The sequence below is a fragment of the Polyodon spathula genome, chromosome 25 (genome assembly GCF_017654505.1).
Source record: "Polyodon spathula isolate WHYD16114869_AA chromosome 25, ASM1765450v1, whole genome shotgun sequence".
In the NCBI taxonomy this organism is placed as follows: Eukaryota; Metazoa; Chordata; class Actinopteri; order Acipenseriformes; family Polyodontidae; genus Polyodon; species Polyodon spathula.
In genome coordinates, this window is record NC_054558.1 from 4,768,031 (window position 1) to 4,782,574 (window position 14,544).

Consider the following 14,544-nt stretch of genomic DNA (forward strand, 5'->3'; position numbering starts at 1 on the left):
ATAGCTCGGACTCTGGCGTGGTAGGCATCAGGTAGCCTGTCCCGTAGCGGCTGTTGGGGCTGGTGTTGGTCGTCTCCATGGACGAGGGGCCCTCGGGCCCCAGGTAGGAGCGGTGGTTCGGCATAGGGGAAGGGGCTTCGCTGGGCACCTTGCTGAGGATGAAGCGGGTCTCGTCGTTGTCCTCCAGGTTGGATATGTCCTTCATCATCATGCGTCCCTTCTTGTAGGAAACGGAGAGGGTGTTGGAGCCGTCGGAGAGGAGGTGGAACTGGCGGGCGATGAAGACCACAGGCACTGGTAGCATGGCCAGGGTGATCAGGGTGAAGCACATCCCCAGCGCCCAGGAGGGGTAGCTCAGGAACCGCTCGCTAGCCTGCGGGGGGAGAGACGGGAGGGAAGGAGGTTAAAAGCTCTAAAACTACAAGGGCAGACGAGCCCAGGACTTCTGCATGGTGGTTCAGACCCTAGCTCCGCCCTGTTGCTCTGACTGGCTGCCATATTAACGCATGCTTTGAAACTGGCTCACCGTCTCCTCGTTCCAGGCGCTGTACCCAGGAGGGCTGAGGCCCATCTGAATGATGCTGGTGAACATGAGCACCACCAGGCACAGGGGAGAGACGTACTTCCACATGTAGAAATAGAAGCAGGACGGCCGAAACCCCAGCATTTCCGTTAAGTCCTGCATGAACCTGCACATCAAGATCAAGACAAGAGCTTGATGCAAACAGCACGCTCTCACTCGACTGCAGGGCCAGCCTCTACTGCAGTCACATTTATATGCCTTCACTTTCAACACGGCAGGATTGCACTGGGCTGACTATCAATTACACTGGGCAGTCGAATTTATCAACCACCTTATAGCCTGCTTGAGATATTTCTTCTAGGTTAGGATAAGACAATGATCCGTAGGACAAAACATTAAGCTGCAGTATATTAAACATATCGCGTTATCCACAAACAGTGTGAAATAACGTGTAGTATTTACTATTCTAGTGTTTGCTAAGCTAGGAGCTTGTTAAAGACTGGCCTGTCAGCTAGTGTTCCCCTGGAGTTAGTGAATTGAAGGCTTTGTGAATAGCCCGGGGGGTGTGTGTCGAGGGGTACTGTGTTTGCCCTGTGCTCGGTTGTAACCCTCGTACTTCTCTGTCCCATAGAACCAGGCGACGGAGATGTTCTCCAGGATGACGACGATGGTGAGGGGCAGCGTTGCAGAGTAGTCGTCGAACATGGTGACAAAGTAGTTCCCTGAGCGCTGGACAAAGAGCAGGCCGATGAGGAAGGCCATGGTGCAGCAGCACACTGTGGGAGGAGCAGGGAGACAGAGAGGGGAGTTACTGATCAACAAGGTCAACGCAGGTTCCAAACAACAAGGCGAAGGCTCTACAGCTGGGATGGTGTTCTGCTGTGTCATACCCGTGAAGATTTCCTTGCGCACTTTGAAGGTGTCCACGATGGGTGTGATGATGCCCTCCATGGTGCCGATCATGCTGCCCAGCCCCAGGTTAATGAGCATCAGGAAGAACATCACCGACCAGAAGGGGGAGCCAGGGAAGTGTGTCATGGCTTCTGTGAAGGCAATGAACGCCAGCCCTGTCCCCTGGACAGCCTGTGTGAGAGAGAGAGAGAGAGAAAGAGAGAGAGAGAGAGAGAGAGAGAGAGAGAGAGCACAACGGGGAGAGAGACACAGAGAGAGAGAGAGGGAGCGAGAGAGAGAGAGAGAGAAGACACAGAGAGAGACAAAGAGAGAGAGAGAGAGAGAGACACACAGAGAGAGAGAGAGAGAGAGCTCTCTCTCTGCCAGGGAGTAGCTCTCTCTCTCTCGTAGGTCTCCGCTCTCTCCGTTGTCCCTCCTCTCTGCGTGGCTCTCTCGCTCGGAGAGTGAGACATAGAGCAACTCCTCTCTCTCTTTGTTGTGTCTCTCACTCTGAGAGAGTCGTGGAGATAGAGGGACAAAAACAGAGAGAGAGAGAGAGAGCACACCAGGGTTGAGACTAGACCACACACAGAGAGAGAGAGAGACACAGAGAGAGAGAGAGCGAGAGAGAGAGAGAGCAACAGGGAGAGACACAGGGAGAGAGATTATTAAGATCCACCACTATTTAGATAATTACAGAACAGAAATAAGACCCATTGCATTGCAGCTTCACCCATGGTGTTATTGAAGCCAGACCAGCAGACCTTGTTGAGCTCGTCCTCCAGTTGGCAGGGCTCCAGCCCCAGCTCAGAAAAGCTGCCCTCACGCACCGTCCTGATCACGCCATACATCTCGGTGTAATCCTGCGCCGTCAGGTGAGAGAAGTTCACGTGCGGGGGGATGAGGTCATGGCTCAGAACATTGGAGTTCAGGTAGCCCATGATCTTCTCAGCATTCCTGCAGAGAGCCAGGGAAGACTGGAGTTATATACCAAGTGGTTTTAACTCTGTTCTTCCAGATCATTTTCATCTGTGTTTATTGTGTGAACGAGTTGGATAAAACAGAGAGAAAACCCCAGGACTGGTTACAGTGTAAAGCTACAGCCTGATTTATGGTTACAGAGTCAGTTAAATATCATGACATGGAAATCTATATTATATATATATATATATATATATATATATATATATATATATATATATATATATATATGCCTTTTTCTTATGCATAACTAACTTCAGCAAACTGTTAATTGCACATTCCTTAAATCCTTATGTATGACATTATTTTTCTCTCTGATTAACTCCCTTGACCAGTTCTGCCCTTGTGTGATCTCCAGCATGAGGAGAGGGCTCCCCCTGGTGCCCGGACGGCGGTACTCACTCCACGACACACTTCTCGTTCATGAGGTTAGCCTTGAAGCCGAGCACGGCGAAGACCACGAGCGTGGCCAGCACGGAGGTGACGAAGTTTATGATGGAGACGAGGGCTGCATCGAAGTGGCAGTTGTTGTCCTGCTTGTTGTAGCTGGAGAAGGCGATCACGCCCCCGAAGCCCAGCCCCAGGGCGAAGAACACCTGCGTGGCTGCCTCCCTCCACACCTGCGGCTCCAGCATCTTCTCCAGCTGAAACGAGACCCAGCCCGGCCGCGGTCACACAGCGGCATTCATCTCAATTGATTTCACCCGACTCTGCAACACTTGTGAGCACTGCCCGACCACGGTTAACTCAACTCGTTGTCCTTCGGATGGGACGTAAAACCGAGGTCCTATTGAAAGTGACTCTGCAGCAGCATGCATTTAACCCCACATCTAGCTCAAGCTGTCACACAAAGCTTTGGAAATTAGACATGGAAGTAACCACTAGAGGGCGGTAACGCATTGTCTGTGCCGTCGTGACTCTCAATCGGAGAGCTTGTCGTGCGGGAAAAGGATTATCCGTGTACTCACCCTGGGTGTGAACATGTGGGCAATGCCGTCCACCGCCCCCCTCAGCAACAGCCCTCGAACCAGGAAGCAGAGGAGCACCACATAAGGGAACAGAGAGCTGAAATACATAACCTGCAGAGGGGAGACAGAAGGATTAGATAACCCTGACTAAAGCCAATCCAGTAACTGCACAAACTCTAACACTTGCATTCGCTATGCAGGCCTCCTGCATGCATTTCCCATTTATTGATGTTAAAATCATACTGTGTGGAATGACAGAATGCTAGGTGAAACTATTTTCTTTGGGGGAAAACATTTTTCAAGCATCAAGCATCAACATCAAGCATTGGAAGCGAAGTGATCCCAGGCAGCTCCCCCAGCTCACCTTCCCCGAGGACTGGATCCCCTTGATCATAGCCATGCCCACGACCAACCAGGCTGCCAGCAGGCACAGCGTCATCCTCCAGTTGAGGCCGCCGCTCTCCGAGATGGAGTTGGAGATGTCCAGCGCCTCGCGGTACCAGAAGTAGGTGGTGGCCGAACTCTTGTCGCACTCCGGCTCCACAACTGCAGACGACAGTGGGGAAAATGGACACTTGAGGGGGGGGGGGATTTGGAGCAACAGCTAGGGTTACCAGACGTCCCGGAGAAAGGAGTTCGTCAGAAGCAAAATGATTCAATCATCCCGGTTTTGCTATTGTATTGTTTTTCTTAACGTTAACTGCGTCAATGAGCTCAGTAAGTTGACAGTAGTTTGTTAGGTTGTGTTAGCGCCCTTCAAAACTAACAGAAACAATCTGATGGATTACTTATAATTCTGATTATGTGTGTGCCGCATGTTTACATGGTAATAGCGAATCTATTTTTGCAAAAAGACCAAGGTAAATAAGGGACAATGCCTTTCTGTAGCAGCACTACGCTGAGCCGCCCTGATAAGCCACCAGCACCCTTTCATACATGGTGACACTTGCTTTCCCCCGAAGTTCACCCATCCATGTGCTGACCAGAACAACCTGGCTTCAGTTCCGAGAGCCGACACGATCACACGCCTCGGGGGAATGACTGTCAACACACAGCAGCTCTCGGGCGAATGCATCCTGCATGCCGCGGCTGCAAGATAGAGTCCCTGCGGTGTGGCTTACTCCAGGGAGTACTGGGCCGGTGATGGATTGGGTTTTTCAGGTGCTGCAGGGAGAAGCAGCTTCTCGCACAAGAGAACAGCTGTCATTCAGAGCAAGCAGTAAACCTTTTCTCATTGCCTATACAGGGCACCGCTCGCTTTCTCACACTTACTGCTCACTGATCCATTCTTAACCAGGGGGCACTCGCTCCAGGGCAGGGGGTACTGGAACGACTTGAAGAAATAGAAGATGCTCCAGCCAATGATCACGTTGTAATACAAACCCACAAAGAAGCACACCTGCAGGGGGAGCAAGGAGGAGACGAGGGATTAGACTGAAGTGCAGCTGCACCAGATCCAGGACAGGGCTGACAAGCTGCCCACACACACACACACACACACACACTCCCACACACACTCCCCCCCACACACACACACACACACACACACACTCCCACACACGGTCACATTTCAGCCTGCTTTCTTAATGTCCCTACAGTTTGACTCCAAGACAGTGTTGAGGGAGGCAGGCTGATTACTCACACAGATTATAGAGCTCCCAGCCTGACTCAATCATTTTAACTGGGCTACCCCACGTGTGGTCTCGTGGTTACAGAAACTGACTTGTAACCAGAAGGTCCCCGGTTCAAATCCCAGCTCAGCCACTGACTGTGTGACCCTGAGCAAGTCACTGAACCTCCTTGTTCTCCTTCGGGTCAGATGCTGTTGTAAGTGACTCTGCAGCTGATGCATAGTTCACACACCCTGGTCTCTGTAAGTCGCCTTGGATAAAGGCATCTGCTAAATAAGCAAATAATAATATTTGAATGTTGTGCTCTACTGGCTGGATATAAAGCAAAGGCATTTAAATGCATGAAGATGTTCCAGTTGGCCTGAATATTCCGTATTCGATGCTGTGCACCAGTGAAGGTTCTGGTTAATAATTTAAATATGTCCTTTTCAGGATTTCTAAGCTGGGCTTTTTAAAATGTATTTATAGCTGCTCAGCTCCCCTGTGTGGCATCTATTTACTGCCCACCAGACTGAAGAGCACCATGGGTATATATATAAAATAACACTGCTTCCTCAGCCAGTACACAGAGAACACAAAAACAATTCCGACAGGGCAGTGTGACCCACCTATATGGGTCTCTTATAGCCAGACTGCCACATCCCTACAGCAGTCTAAGATGTTTCTTATAGATTATGTTCACATATATATATTATGTCTCAATCTAAAATTCTAGGTGATGCAAAACTTTTGACCATAGCTGTATACTTCCTTCTTCCTGGTACCACATCACTTCCTGTGGATCTGACCCAGGAAGTAGACGTGTACCAGGAAGAGACCAGAAATAGAAGGGGACCAGTGAAGATGTAACGGTCTTTGATAGGGCAGGTTTACAAGAGGTTACTGTTCTATATGCATTTAAGTACACTGAGCACCATTGCATTTACAGACAGATGGATCTATATAAATGGTTTCAATTTGGACCTGTGTTAACACGATTTTCATTAAGCTGTGGAAAAGCCAGAGAGAGCAGTGCAGGAAGTGGCACTTCCATTTTTAGAAGTGGATTGCAGAGAGAGAGAGAGAGAGAGAGAGAGAGGAGAGAGAGAGAGAGAGAGGGAGAGAGAGAGAGGGAGAGAGAGAGAGAGTTAGAAACAGTAGCTTGACTGCTGACACTGGCTCTGACACATCGCTGAAGCACTTCCTTTCATATTCCTTAATTATAAACACATTCCCAACTGCTTATTTTAAAAGCATTGGGAGAATGCATCAATAAACAGCAGCGAGGAAGAGGAGACGAATATGGCGAAGAAGAAGAAGAAGGAGAAGAAGAATGAGGGGAAGAAGGAGAAGAAGAATGAGGGGAAGAAGGAGAAGAAGAAGAATGAGGGGAAGAAGGAGAAGAAGAAGAAGAAGAATGAGGGTAAGAAGGAGAAGAGGAGGTAAAGCAGAAGAAGGAGATGGAAAGAGGAGGTAAAGCAGCAAAAGGAGATGGAGAAGAAGAATCCAGCCACCCTCTCACCATGCAGCTGGAGAAGCCGATGCCCCCAAGCCGTGGGCACACGTAGTTCCACACCCCGATGCTGCCCCGCCGGATCCTCTGCCCCACCGCCAGCTCCAGGAAGAAGAGCGGGATCCCGATGATGATGAGCAGGATGAAATACGGGATCAGATAGGCGCCTGCAACGAGTGGGGAGATCCACAGGGAGGTGAAGCGGGTTCCAGATTACTCCTCACTCTCTCTCTTACTGTGCAGGCAGGAGACCTTCACAAGCTACCAAATTCATCGTCATTAACACCCCGTCCCTCAAGAACAGGAGGCGGGGAGAAGAAGGGCCAACTCATCACATGACAAAAAAAAAAATGTACAGAGAATTGGGTTGATATGAGAAGCCTGTTACCTGCCTGGATAAGCCTCTGTACACTGAGGAGTGATTCCCTAGTACTGTAAATGCTATGTAATAAAGCCCTTATCCGTGCAGGGCATAGATTGATCAAATCAACTGCAAAGCACTTTTCTATTCTCAGTCCTCCACCCCCTATGAGCTATTCTCATACTCCTTCATTAAAAACACATTCCCAACGGTTCATTTTAAAAGCATTGGCAGAATGCATCGATAAACAGCAGCGAGGAAGGAGTCTGTCTTGAGGGCCGCGTGACTTCTGGAATCAAGGCTTTGCCTGCAGCCACAGGCGTCACTTCCAGTCCTTGAATAATGCTCTTCACGGGCTGAAGAGATTGAGCCATAAGCTGTTGGGAATCTATTAAAAAAACATTCAATTCTTTTTTTTTCTTTAAACATGCCATCCAATTTAATATATGAATCACAGCACAGCCAGGCACAGTAAAGCACTGACTCGGGGCAGCGATGAGCTACACTCCTGTATACAAAAGATATCAAAGATATCAAACCCGTAGCCACCCACAGCATAGAGCAGCGTGCTCCTGACGCAGCAGCGCGGTGTGCTGAGCTGGCACGCACATCACCAGCGTAGAATTGGCACCATTCTATCAATGGTTCCTTCCGTTGTAGCTTAGCTGCCACTGACTCTCACTCTGTGCACTGCCGGTGGAGGTGGTGAGGAATGCTGTAGATCGGCAGGGTTTAGCTCTGTAATCCATTTCAGTTTTTAATTAAACCCCCTGTCAACATTTCCCCCACGGCCAAGCTGTTTTGGGAAGTGGCTGCGATTGATGGGTCTTTCGGATACATGTGCAGCGAGCTCAGTGTCTGTCTCTTATATTGAAGGCAATCATTACAGCAGATATCTGCTATGCATGCAGTAAAGGATTTCCAGATACACTTTGAGCTACGGAGAAACTGTGCAATTCACACAGCAGCATGATATAATCTGAACAGTGCCTTTGTTAAATCATAAATACAGAGCAATTCCATGCAGTCTCTGTACTTGTATTTCAAAGGGTATCTATAAAAAAAAATACAGATTACAAGAGGAAGACGTGTGTAGAAAGAAAGAAAGAAAGAAAGAAAGAAAGAAAGAAAGAAAGAAAGAAAGAAAGAAAGAAAGAAAGAAAGAAAGAAAGAAAGAAAGAAAGAAAGAACAGGCTCTCCAGCCAACTTGTCTTCCAATCTGTTAACAATCATTCCCAGATTCCATTACAATCAATCAGAGGGAGCCATTAAGAGTTGGCTGCTTTGGGGGCGCTTGTGTGTATTTTATTTCCCTATTCCCCAGCGTGGACGTGGCCTGTGTCCCACGGATGAGTGGAGATGCTCAGGGCAGACAAACCGCTTGAACTAGACTTTCCATTAATCTGCTCCTAATTGTGTGACAAGGGGGCAAATTAGCAGTTGAGCGGAGTGCATCGAAATCCCAGCACTGGCCATTACTTACTCGTAGGTCAGAGCTGGCAGTCGTGCACAGATTGCTGAAAGAGATAACAGTCTCCTCGCTAGCAGCAGAAGGCTGCTGTATACAACGAGAAACACAGGGGCTGTTTTCTTCAACCACCACAATACTTTTAAAATCTAACATTACTGCAGGGACAGTGTCCAAGATAACTGACAGCAGACTGACATTATCTGGCTCTGGGGATGCAGTATTGCATTATAAAATATAGCAGGCTCTGATACTGACTTGCTCCAGCAAGTCAGTGTTCTAGATGTATTGTAGGGAAGTGTATTATGACTCATTCAGGGTCACAAGATCTAATTTAAAGGGGTTACATTGTGATCTGGAGATCCTGAGATTTATCTTGTGAGCTCGACATAACAGATTTATTAAGACTGGGACTGGGACAGAATTGTCTTTAAGAAATATTTACCAGCAGGTATTGGATAAATCCATTCATTAATGTGTTGATTTCAAAACAAGAGAAGCACATCCCTGACACTTATAAGACATGTGCTTCCACGTTCTTAATGAGCGCTTGAGATCACCAGATAAATGATCTCAGAATCACAACATAAATGACCCCCAGTGGAGACAGCTGCTCCCTCACCTCCTCCGTTCTTCTGACACAGGTAGGGGAATCGCCACACGTTGCCGAGCCCCACAGAGAAGCCCACCTGGGCCAGGATGTACTGGAGCTTGCTGTTCCAGGCTGGCCGCTCCTCCCCCGGGTCCTGGGGCTCCTCCACGGCCTTGTTCTTGCGCGGAGATGGCGGCATGCCCCCCACGTTCAGCACGCTGCTCTTGTAATCCAGGGGCTCCTCAAGGGCCAGGAGGTCAGCCACGGACTCAGTGACGTGCTCATTGCTGTGCTCGCGCTGCGTCACTTTGCTGTTCTTAGGCATTTGGGACAGTCGACCAGATCCTAAACCTACAGCAACAAGCGATGCGGGGATGATGTGGCGGTTTGCTGGCTGGTTTGAAACAGGACAGGCAGCTCCAGGGAGTTTTCTGGGGTTATTTTTGTTCTTATTGTTGGCTTTCGTCTTCGCTGTTGTGTCTCTGCAGGAGGAAGATAAAAATGAACTTTGATGATATTGTGCTCATTAATCTCTAGGTGTTTACTGTGCAGCAGACTTTACAGTATTAGTAGGAGCAGTGGCAGTACTACTAGTGCTACAAACAAACAATATTTGGAGGACAATCATGAGAACCAAAAGATCACAACTAAACTCTTTCCTGCTTTTACATTTGAATTGATCATTTGTTTTTGCTCTTGGAGTGAGCCAGGGCTTGCAGGCTGCAGGATCTGGCCAGTACCAACATATCTAATTATACTTTTCAACTGGGGAATCTCTTAATTGAGATTTCTGTATTTGTGTATGACAGGGAAAGCAAGCTCCCAGGAGGAGAGAGAGGAAACAGGGGGAGTTCTAGACATAGCACCTGATAAAGACTTCTCAACAGCTAGCAAAGGCAGCAATGTAACAGCAATGGGAAACACTTTACATTGAGTGTCTCTAGTTTCTATGCATCTGCTACAGTACTACATGAATGGCTCTTTCACTCATGATCATGAAGATGGCTGTAATTCTTTGTGAACTTCGATGATGCCTCCTCTAAGTATAGGTTCAGGGCGTTTACTGAGCTGCCAACTCTTTATAAGAAGCACCCAGAGTGTGATGATTCACTGAAACTAATCACCAGCTTATTTCATCAAAGCTAGTCCCAGATGGTGCCTGTGAGGAGCTGATGCTCCGTGTGAATATTCATTACAGTGTAGGATGTCAGTGGTTGCGCAGAGCAGAGAAGAGAAGGGCAGATAAAGGACAGGAGGGAGAGTGTGAGATCTCTCTTCCTTTCTCACTGTCACTCCAGGACCCCCTCGACACACTCCTGCCCTGAGAGCAACCTGCTTTACACCCCCCACCCTCATCACCCCCCACTGCACAGCAGCCTCCAGGTTTAACTAGTAGCTTCATTAGCCATTGTGAATAGGTAACAAGCTCAGGTGTGTCTTATTAAACACAGGAAAAGCTGAAATGGATCAGCCAGTGATGAAATGGGAGTCTTAGTTCCATCCCTGCACTAGAACTTGCAATACATAAAAACCAAGAGATGCACAGAACGATGGGTCAGATCCTCCAAACTTATTAACATAACAGAGGCTCTAGTGATTGTCTTAAGAAATACACACCATCTTACTTGTCTTAAGGTATCCTTCTTGTTCTACCTTAATATTATACACACTAGACCCTGATCCAAAAAAAAAAGGAGAATATCTTTTAGGAGACGCATTGGTGGCATTATCTGTCAGGTTGCTAGGCAACACAGCATTTGAAAACCCTCAGCTCCGTGCTTAATCTGCACAGCGATGCCCTCTCTTTCTACACCAGTGTGTTCCCAGCTAATCCACTGCTGGGATGTGAGGGTGACTTCTGTCTCTCAATAGTTGCCGCTGTTTACATCTAATTCCACCCAAATATCCTGCATGAAAGTCCTTGGAAGCGTTGCATAGTTTCTGGGGGTTTAAATGGCATTCTGCGCATGCTATTACCCCCCTTAGTGAGCGCATGTATAATTGTACAGCGCAATGCTATACATCATAATGCATATGTGTGTTTGGAAATCTTGTCTGGGCAACTTCTCGTAGCCCATAGAATTAATAATAATATATGTAAATGACAATAATACACAGCTCACACCTGAGGAAAAAAAAGCTTAATCTACTTGCAAAGGCAAAGAAAAAAAAAATCTTATTCCTCCTGTCCAGTTGTCACCATTCCCAGACTCGTGATTCCTTTCCATGTATCGACTGAGAGAGATAAACACAGCCTGAGGAAAGCCATGCGTCAAAACACACAGCGGTATACAAAGCAGGAGACACGGCCCTCACAGAGTATGCATATCCATATCATTTTACAAGGGAGGACTCCATTTATTTATGTATGAGTTACATTGAAAATAGGTTTATTCTGCTCAGTATTTGTCCTCTGGGATGTCTGCCATTCCTTGAAAACTCATAAAACACTTGTGCTGGATTTCATTAGCAGTATTCCAGCTATCTAAACTGTTAACTGCTCTAGGACGTTTCTCCTAATAAGGTGGGAAATGTGCTTTGTATTGTTAAAAAAAGATACTGGGATAAGAAAAGACACTGACTTACAAACATGACATCAAAGCATTGCCTCGGCTTTCAACCAGCCGTTTTCCTTTTGCATAACAACCAGATGAAAAAAAGGACTCAAAGAAGGTCACTGCTATTGCTGTGAATGAGGGAAAAGGGGTAGCCTGAACCCTTTGCACATTCAAAACCCTTTCATTTGAATTAGAGCAGGGGTGGCCAATATTGATCCTTCCATTCCAGGTCTTCGCTCCAACCGGGTTCTATATTTAATTGAACCAATTAAACCTCCATCCAGACCCTGAAGTTGTTCATTGTACCTGTAAAACCTGGAGTGGAAGTCTGTCCCTCTGGGACTGGGATTGGACACCCCTGAATAAGAGCAATACTCAGCCCTAGTAAGCAATGTGGTAATGTCTTCCTAGGTCTGTCCAGTTTATATATTTTCTGACCTTCAGCCCAACACTAGTAAGACATGCTAACAAACGAATCAGGTGCTCTTGAACTCTTGTACCAGGAATGGGAATATGGTTCTTCAGCCAGGCCTGGATTCAAATAAAATGGTGGTGATGCCATAGCCATTATAAAGTACAGCTTTGATTTAATTCAGGGTTCAGTGTGCAGAACTCGCAACATCATCCTCACCATCTGTTCTGGTGAGAAGTGTCTCTGTATTAACAAGCCTAAATATAGGCTGTTCTCTGTTAAACAGCCCGTGTTTGTAAGAAATCTAATTTAAAAAGGTGTACAGCATCTTGTAATTTCATAATGCATTGTTGTCTATATGCATGCAGTGAACCAACAGCTGTATCCACACTGCAAAGGTGTTATCTGACAAACAATATCAAATTAAACATGACAAATACATGAGTTTTATATAGTCGTTTTAACGTGAGATAGCATTAAACGGCAAGGAATGTGTTATTGTTATCAGGCTTAAGGGGGCGCACCTTTCACTTGTTTCCAATGTAAATCAAGGAATGGGGCTCTTGTTCTACGGACAGTACCTAAATAATGAGGTTTTGTCACGTGTTGAAAACGTGCTGTGAATGACGTGTGAATGGCTCGCGCATGTTCAAGGTGTTCATCGCGTGTCATTTGTGGGCCGTGTGGAAGTCGGGGGCTTCAAAACCAAACCCAGTCCAAGCAGCGCTTTAATTACTCAATCGGACCCCTAGGTTAATTACAGAATGAAGACCAGGCTGGATCAATGCTCTAATGGTCTACTCAATTAATGAATTAGGACCACGGGTGGGACAAGGGGCTGGAAGGGACACACTGGGTTAGGCCCGGTAATAGAGGTGCTAAATTTAGACAAAAAGAAAACGACCTTTAAAAAACGATCGGTTATCTCTTCACGTCTTGAAAGCCCAGCTATAGCATAACATACTGATGTGGGAAATCTAATTTTAGCAGGAGAATCTTCTTGAATGCTCAAATTCGTAGCTCGGCGTCTTCAGTGCAGGAGCGATTTAGCAAGCGTGTGATATCAGGGCCTATCTGTAGGTAAATTAATTCCGTTACAGAGCACTGGTGTCTCTTAATTGACTTGCAATTGTAATGCAATAGCCGTTTGCTAAGCCGTTAACCAAATTAAACGCGCCGGCGAGGAAGCGACTGTTTCTTTAGGCAATAGAGGTGTTGACTGGGATTCAGTGTTAAACGTGCCAGGGACTCGCCTTGTTAACGAATCCACAAGACTGCAGTAAAAATACAAGCTGCAATGCAAAGCAAATCGCCATGAATGCATGTGAATGAAACGTGGTGATCGCATTGCCAGCAACGGTACACCAGCCTTCTTTTAAACTATAGCACAACACAGCACAGCGATCGTTGGAGTAGGAGTGCACAGGGCAGAGGCACGGTTCATTATCAACCAATCAAAACAGTTTTAAACACCAATAATCCCCACCTACACTGCAATCTTAACAATGAAAACCGTAAGTGAATCGTAGTGCTTCAGCCTTGAATCCCACACAGGCTTCAAGGTCAAAGGGGACGCGATTCTGTTATAATAATAATAATAATAATAATAATAATAATAATAATAATAATAATAATAATAATAATAATCTTGCTGCACCGTTAATTCAAATGCAATCTGATCGCCACATCAACCTATCAACAGTTAATAGAACGATCACGCCGATGGCTTAATTTATCCGTCCCCACAGGCATCGCGCCATTCCAGCTGCACCTAATCTCTCGTAAAATAAAACCAATCGTTGTAATCAGTTGACAATTGGATAAACCACGCTGCTGCAGTGCATCCAAGAGGAAGGTTCTCTAACGCACTAGGCAATACTCTGTACGTCCTTTTGGAAATCAGACGCATCTTATGTGCTCAAGGTGAGGTTGAACTCTGTTTCCTAGCAACGGTACTGGACTTTAAAATCAGACCGAGAGCGTTTATTTATTGCAACCTGATCTTTCCTAGCTAAAGCATGATCTCTGTTTATACTACGGTTCTCTCCAAAGCCGAGCAGTGGCACACAATTACACAACCGTGATTCTAAAACAATAGCGACGTAGATAAAGACGATCTCTCGTCTGTCTTACCTTAACACGATGCTTACAAAGACAGCCCGGCTTCCTTGTAGAAATAATTCTGCGAATCAATTAGATGAGCTGCAGAAGAAGCCGTAATAACGTAGTAAACCCACTCGCAGCGCATCCATAAACCTGGCTTCCAGGACTGAGCACAAGATGCAAGTAGCACATGTACCCTCTACTGGAATTGACATGCAGTGTGCGGCGCTAGCACTCTCTGACGCAAAAGATTGCTGCCCGGCCGCGCTTCATATTATTAAAAGCTAATAATAGCACAACTCTTTTCAAACACTTAACATGGAAAACACGTTTCCGTCATTTTTTTTATTATTATTATTAGGATCAAAATGAATCGAAATACAATCAAGGTGTTTTATACATTATATATATATATATATATATATATATATATATATATATATATATATATATATATATATATATATATATATGTGTGTTTTAAGAACAGTACGTCATTATTATTTTTTTCAATGGTAGAACAAAGATAGTTCTCTAAGAGAACACTGATTGTTCTACTCGACC

General features: G+C 46.2%; 1 protein-coding gene across 1 annotated transcript in view; it reads right to left on the reverse strand.

Moving 5' to 3' along the window:
* LOC121299435 (sodium-dependent neutral amino acid transporter SLC6A17-like) overlaps positions 1 to 14,332 on the reverse strand; it is a 14,949-nt gene extending 617 nt beyond the window's left edge. Inside the window, exons 1-12 of the mRNA XM_041227120.1 lie at positions 14,011 to 14,332; positions 8,938 to 9,389; positions 6,496 to 6,653; positions 4,636 to 4,762; positions 3,728 to 3,909; positions 3,364 to 3,474; positions 2,798 to 3,039; positions 2,179 to 2,371; positions 1,414 to 1,606; positions 1,140 to 1,299; positions 527 to 689; positions 1 to 373 (exon numbers count right to left, since the gene is read on the reverse strand). The exon at positions 1 to 373 is cut by the window's left edge and continues 617 nt beyond it. Of these exons, the coding sequence (XP_041083054.1) occupies positions 1 to 373; positions 527 to 689; positions 1,140 to 1,299; positions 1,414 to 1,606; positions 2,179 to 2,371; positions 2,798 to 3,039; positions 3,364 to 3,474; positions 3,728 to 3,909; positions 4,636 to 4,762; positions 6,496 to 6,653; positions 8,938 to 9,232 (2,197 nt within the window). The 5' untranslated portion in view covers positions 9,233 to 9,389; positions 14,011 to 14,332. The remainder of the gene's footprint in view (positions 374 to 526; positions 690 to 1,139; positions 1,300 to 1,413; positions 1,607 to 2,178; positions 2,372 to 2,797; positions 3,040 to 3,363; positions 3,475 to 3,727; positions 3,910 to 4,635; positions 4,763 to 6,495; positions 6,654 to 8,937; positions 9,390 to 14,010) is intronic.
* Positions 14,333 to 14,544: the final 212 nt, after the last annotated feature.